The 6,418-nt window shown below is 53.6% G+C and overlaps 1 protein-coding gene across 3 annotated transcripts in view; it reads left to right on the forward strand.

Moving 5' to 3' along the window:
* Positions 1–2,835, forward strand: part of ZFYVE1 (zinc finger FYVE-type containing 1) — a 47,619-nt gene extending 44,784 nt beyond the window's left edge. For 2 of the 3 annotated variants that reach the window (XM_040975341.1, XM_040975342.1), the window contains one exon: positions 1,605–2,835. In XM_040975341.1, coding sequence (XP_040831275.1) covers positions 1,605–1,837 — 233 coding nt within the window. In that variant the 3' untranslated portion in view covers positions 1,838–2,835. Of the gene's footprint in view, positions 1–795; positions 919–1,604 lie in introns of all 3 variants that reach the window. The other variant, XM_040975340.1, reaches the window with a different exon arrangement.
* Positions 2,836–6,418: the final 3,583 nt, after the last annotated feature.

The raw sequence follows: 6,418 nt of genomic DNA on the forward strand, positions 1-6,418 counted from the left end.
TAGGGGTCTTTTGGGCAGCAAGAAAGCACAAAAACATTTCCATGTGTGTGGGCTCATGCTCATCCCGGGTACACACGCTCCCTTCCACTGTGAAGGCTGACGGTGACAACCTGTGGCTCTGGGAGTCAGGGAGGTGGCAGTGCCCGGAGCTCCCCTTGGTAATTCAGGATGGCAGCTGACCCCAGCAGGACATTTGCTAAGCTGGGGTCGGCAGGAGCCCTATCCTCTCCTGAGGCTTCAGCTGCTTGGACTAGCTCACAGGAACCCTATCCTTCATACTCTCCTCTCTGGTTTTCCTACCAGGGATGGCTGGACTAAATGGTGGCTCAGAGTCCAAGAGCTAATGTCACCTGGGACAGGAAGTGGAAACTGCCTGTCCCTTAAGGCCCGGGCTTACACACTGGCATTTGTCCTTTGGTTAGTGGTAGTCATAGGGCAGCAAGAGCCTCTGAGATGGCAGGGATGTCACGGCTGTGTCTGTGTGTGACGCCGCTCCCTAGCTGAGCTCTTACCAATTTGGGACTTAAGGTTGCAACTCTGCTCCAGGTAGGAGTGGGTGTGGGTGGCTATGATGGCAAGAGGGAAAAAAGGGGAAACAAACAAGGGCGTGGAGGGGTCAGGCAGGGGTGGTCAAATTCTGGGAGTGTCCAGAGATTCCTGGCAGGGGAGGGGGTGGTGGGTTCCAGAATGGCTTGGAAGAGACATAATCAGTGTGGCACACGGAGGGAGTAGTGGAGTTCTTGGCTCAAGGGTGGATTTGCCCAGGCTTGAAGCTCAGGTTGCGTCTGCCCTCAGGGCTCTCTCAAGGAGGCAAGGGCTCCCCTTGGCACAGATGGCTGTCAGCCCTACTCACCATGTGCTCCCCAGCTAGTGTGTCAAACCCGTTACTACTTATGAAGCTCGTAGCAGATGTCAGAGGTGAGTGAGTGAAGACAAGTAAGCCCCAAGGGGTTAGGTCTCTTCTCTTCTTGTGGGCTCTGGCGAGCGTGGACTTGGTGGGACTGGGGTTTGGGTGATCTGATGCTGGAGTACTGACTTCCTGGTGATTCCCCCAGGGGTTCTCGAGGGATAAATGCGGGCAGAGACCAAGAGAAGGAGAGAGTGTGTGCTCCCATCTGCTGCTTTCCTCCCTCAGAGCTCAGAAGGGCAAAGGGATGAAGCCAAGATCTGAGGACTCAAACCTAGTCTCTCACATGGGTTGCAGGAACCCAGTTACTCGAACCATCAGCACTGCCCCTTCCTCAGGGAATGCATCCACAGGAAGCTGCTGGAGTCGAGAACAGAGCCCGGTGTTGCACCAGGCACTGCAGGATAGGATGCAGGCATCCCAAGTGGTGTCATGACCAACTCTTCACTCGGAGGGGCACACCCTGCTCCCCCTGCTGTGCTCCCTAAGGCAGCTGCGTAATTAGGCTCACCTGGGGAGCTAAGAAAGCCATCAACGTCACTGCTAGTGCCTCCGCCTTCGGGATCCTGATGGGCTTGGGAGGCAGCAGTCCTGTAAGTGATGTGTGCTGTTGAGATATGCCAGGAGGTATCTGAGGATGGCTCTGGCCTGCCAGGGTCGGTCTATCCTGACTGTGGCACTCCATTCCTTGGCACAGGGCTGGTGAAAGATGCTGCCCGGCCGGCGTACTGGGTGCCTGACCATGAGATCCTGCACTGCCACAACTGCCGGAAGGAGTTCAGCATCAAGCTCTCCAAGCACCACTGCCGGGCCTGCGGGCAGGGCTTCTGTGATGATTGCTCCCACGACCGCCGGGCTGTCCCCTCGCGTGGCTGGGACCATCCTGTCCGGGTCTGCTTCAACTGCAATAAAAAGCCCGGTGACCTCTAACCCCCGCTCCCTTTCCGAGTGCTTCACAATTCCTTAGGTTCTCAGGGTTAGAAGTGGAAGTCCTGTCGAGTTAGGCCCACCTGTCACTCACCTGGCTGTGTCCCCACCTCTGCTTGTCCTGGGCCACTTGCTGTGGGCTGGGGGTGAGCCTGTCAGCAGGCAGAAAGGCAGCAGGCCTTCCTGGCAGGGGACCGAGCGGCAAAGGGGAATGAACCCGAATCTGCATACATTGAAGTTACAAATACTAAAAGAGATCAACATCTTGCTTGTTCCCTCTGCACCTTTGTGCTGTGCTCTGTGTCGGGGAAAGTGGCAGAGGCTTCTCCCTCCCTGCTTCTGAGCTGCCCGGTGAGGTGAGGTCAGTGTGTGGTGGGTCAGCCCCGAGAAGGCAGCAGGCATGAGCCTGCCCTCCCTTGAAGGCCTGGGCCTGCCCCAGTAGCATCGCCTGCCCCTTGCCGCTTCTGTCTCTGCTCTGCTTCCCCATGAGGCTGCACCCTTCCACACCTGCTCTGGGCCCTCTCAGCTTCTGAGTGCTGCACTACAGTTTTCACTGCATAGTTTCAAGTGTCTTAAACCTTCATTCCCAGAGACAGCATCCCTTTGGCTATTGGAGGGGTGACTGTGCGAAGCCTTCCAGGCAAACAGAGCACAGAACGGACTGTTAGTTGTTTTTGCAGCGTATGTCCTGCATTCAGCCACCTTCAAGAACATACCCTCTCTTCCTTGCAAGTGAAGTCAGATGAACTTTGGCTTTCACTTTGAGCTTGGGCACCCTGAGCTGCTGTGATTTCAAAGACTGTTGTGTTGAAATCCTGTGACAGCAACCATGGAACTGATGGGTGGGGCGAGCCTCAGGGCGCTATCTGTGTGCGCTTGTGGTGGAGCCCAGGGTGCTGGTCCTTAGCACACCTGCTCCTTGCCACCTCCTATGGCCCAAGGACTGACCCTACCCTAGAACTGTGTTGTAAGGTTCTCATTATAAATGAACTTCCTGCCAACTCTAGGCCTGCTGACTCATTCCTCTGACTCCATCAGTAAGCCATTTGCCTGTCTTCCTTCCCTTCTTCTTGGCCTGCCTGCAGCTGATGGTCAGGGAGTAAGCTGGAGCTGTCGGAGCAGAGGCCAAGTGAGGGGCGTGTATGAGGGGGCTGGAGTCCACGAACAGTGGAATCCAGTTGTTTATTTTGCTGCAGTCCATGTAGAAGTATATTCAAATATGTCATAAAAATGCCTACTGTCGAAAAATGTTGACTTTATTAAATTTTATTTCCATGAATTTTTGAAGTTCTATTATAACTAGAGTGGTGATATTTTGAACTCTTCCATTTAGTGCCCTCATGAAAACTAGATTTTTTTTTTAAGATTTATTTTTATTGCAAAGTCAGATACACAGAGGAGGAGAGACAGAGAGAAAGATCTTTCATCCGATGATTCACCCCCCCAACTGACCGTTACGGCCAGTGCTGTGCCGATCCGAAGCCGGGAGCCCGGAGCTCATCTGGGTCTCCCATGCGAGTGCAGGGTCCCATGGTTTTCAGCCATCCTCAGTTGCTTTCCCAGGCCACAAACATGGAAGCAGGCCCCTGAGATTAGAACTGGCGCCTGTATGGGATCCTGGCGCGTTCAAGGCAAGGACTTCAGCTGCTGGACCACCATGCCGGGCCCTGGAATTGGTTTTCCTAGAGGGAATTTGACTTTTCTTTGTGTTTAATTGAAAGGCAGTCTGTGTGCTAGTTCACTGAGGCTGTGACAGGGCAGAGCCAGGAGCTTCAGGTTTTGTGCCCTGCAGCTCAGAGAGTGAGTTTGCCCCTCTCGGCCTGCCATGTGTGCCCAGAACCTTGGCTGTTGGGAAGATTGCCGGGTAGGGAATTTGGAGAGCAGTGGTCAGAGCTGCTGCTGCGTGCTGTCCTGTCGCAGCCATGCTCCGAGCAGGCGCTGTGGACGGCAGCCGTGTTAACCGCAGAGGTGTGTACCTCACTTGGCTCAGGGCTTATTGTGCCTAGAGAAGCACTCAACAAATCAACTTCCAAAAAACGGGATGGAGGCATGCAGACATCTCCCACCTGTTTTACTTCCCCAGCAGCCAAGGCTGAGCCAGGCTGACACTGGGAATTCAGTCTGGGTCTCTCGTGCAGGTGGCTGGGACCTAACTACTGGGGCCATCTGCTGCTGCCTCCTGGGGCACAGGCACTGCAGTACAGTTGCTGGGATGCCCCATTCCTGATGCCTGCTCTCAGCAAGTCATTAAGCTCATTGACTATTAGAAGTTCCTACTGGGCCCAGTACAGTAGCCTAGTTGCTGAAGTCGTTGCCTGACATATACTTGGATCCCATATGGTTGCTGGTTTGTGACCCAGCTGCTCTACTTCCCTTCCAGCACCCTGCTTGTGTCCTGGGAAACAGTGGTGGGTGGCCCAAAGTCTTTGGGACCCTGCAGCTGCGTGGGAGAACGTAGGGAGGTTTTGGATTGGCTCAGCTCCAGCTGTTGTGGCCACTTGGGGAGTGAAAAAGCATACAGGGGCCTGGCGCGGTGGCGCAAGTGGTTAAAGGTCCTCGCCTAGCACGCCCGGGATCCCATATGGGCACCGGTTCTAATCCCGGCAGCCCCGCTTCCCTTCCAGCTCCCTGCCTGTGGCCCGGGAAAGCAGTCGAGGACGGCCCAAAGCTTTGGGAACCTGCACCCGCGTGGGAGACCCTGAAGAGGCTCCTGGCTTCGGATCGGCATAGTATCGGCCCGTTGCGCTCACTTGGGGAGTGAATCATCGGACGGAAGATCTTCCTCTCTGTCTCTCCTCTCTGTATATCCGCCTTTCCAATGAAAAAATAATAAAAATAAATCTTTAAAAAAAATAAAAAAAAAAAAGAAAAAGCATACAGAAGATCTAATCTACCTTTCTGATAAAAATAAGTTTTAAAAGTTTCTAGCACGGTCTGTGTTGCTCCCCCCAATCAAGATGTGTGTATTGCTTTCATAGGTTTTGCCAAACTCTTGTTGTTGGCCTCTGTTCAGCTGCTTTCTGCCTTGGCACTCATTAGTTTAAGTCGTGGCTGGTTCTTTGGTCTGGAAAGATATGTGGAGGATTTTTTTCCACATGCTTCCTGTGAAGTTTAACTTTAGCCTAAGCCAGTGCTGGGTTAGAGCCAGTCCCATGTACTCAGGGGCGCCCCAGCAGGATGAACCCACCACCAAGATCAAGGGGACCAACCCCTCTTTTTCCCCCGACTTCCCTTGTTTCAGCCCATTCATCCAAAGACAGGGGTGAGACTGAATGGTTGGGAGCAGCAAAGAAAGGTGAAAGGAAAGACCAAGCCGAGTGCCAGCAGCCACCAAGAATGAGGGTATGGAGAGGGGCCACGTGCAGCTTCAGTTCACACCTTCAGAACCCACAAGACCCTTAACCCTGGATCCGGTCCTGTGTGTTCCGCTCAGCTTCTTTCTAATGTGTGTCCAAGCCTTGTGCTTGTGTCACCCACGGGACAGATCCCAGGGGAGCCCCAGGCTTCTGGCTGCAGGTCGGCCCATCCCTGGCTATTGAGAGCTTTTGGGGGAATCAAAGCAGAGTTTCAGATATCTTTCAGGTAAAATGGAAACCTTGATCTAGGGCAAGGTTTGACAGCTGACTGTACCCTGGAATTGACAGCTTGTGGGAGAATGGGCAGTCTAAGCCCTTCAGAAATCCTTGGGGCCTGGTGATGGCAGAACCAATGCTTAGTTGTATTGTACTGCCAAGTTGAGCGCTAGCAGTCTCCCTGGGAAGGAGTGCAGTCCGGGTGGGTGGTGTCGGCCTCCAGCATGCCTGGAGCCTGGGCCTGCCTCCAGTACCCTCGCCTGCGGGTGTCTTCCCTCTCAGGCTGTGAATTCTGCCTTTTCAGGCAAGGCAGTTCTCTCACATTCTCGTAACAACCACCCACAATACCACTTTTGAAGGTTAAGTCTGCCCTTTTGTAACATGCGAGCCAAACTTCTAATTGCTCAGAGAGAAATCTGATGTAATGGTTATTTTGCAGGCAGCCATATTTTCATGTTGGGTTCCAGAATTCCAACTTTCGAGTGGGTGGTGACTGATTCTGCTTTCAGGATACAAAAATCTGAGCTTTCTCTTGAACTGTACCCGAGGTAGGCATTATGACAGATCTTAGTAGTAAGGCTTGGATGGACAGACCCCTCCCTCGAAAACTGCTGCTTTTCATGTCAGCATCTCATACTGCAGTGCCAGCTGGAATCCCTCCCACCCAGGTATGTGACCAGAATGGAGCTTCAAGCTCCCGGCTTAGCAAGGTGTACTGCTGACTAAGGCAGTAGATAGCAGCTCTCTTTTCAAAGTGGACTGGAACGTGGGCTGCCAGTGTTGCAGGTGCCAGTTTAACTTGCTGTATCCCAACTGTGACATCACAGCAAAGGCGGTGTCCCACTGCTGGAACACCTGCGAGTCATACCGGGGCGCTGGGATGGAGCTGCCCTTGCTTCCACTCTAGCCTCCTGCTGACGCATCGCGAGGCCATGCCTGCCACTCCCGTGGGCACCAGATGGAGTTCCTGGCTCCTGCCTTTGGTCTAGCCCAGCCTTGCCTATTGGGGTAT

The sequence above is a fragment of the Ochotona curzoniae genome, unplaced genomic scaffold (assembly GCF_017591425.1).
Source record: "Ochotona curzoniae isolate NIBS_2020 unplaced genomic scaffold, NIBS_Ocur_1.0 contig_2688, whole genome shotgun sequence".
NCBI lineage: Eukaryota > Metazoa > Chordata > Mammalia > Lagomorpha > Ochotonidae > Ochotona > Ochotona curzoniae.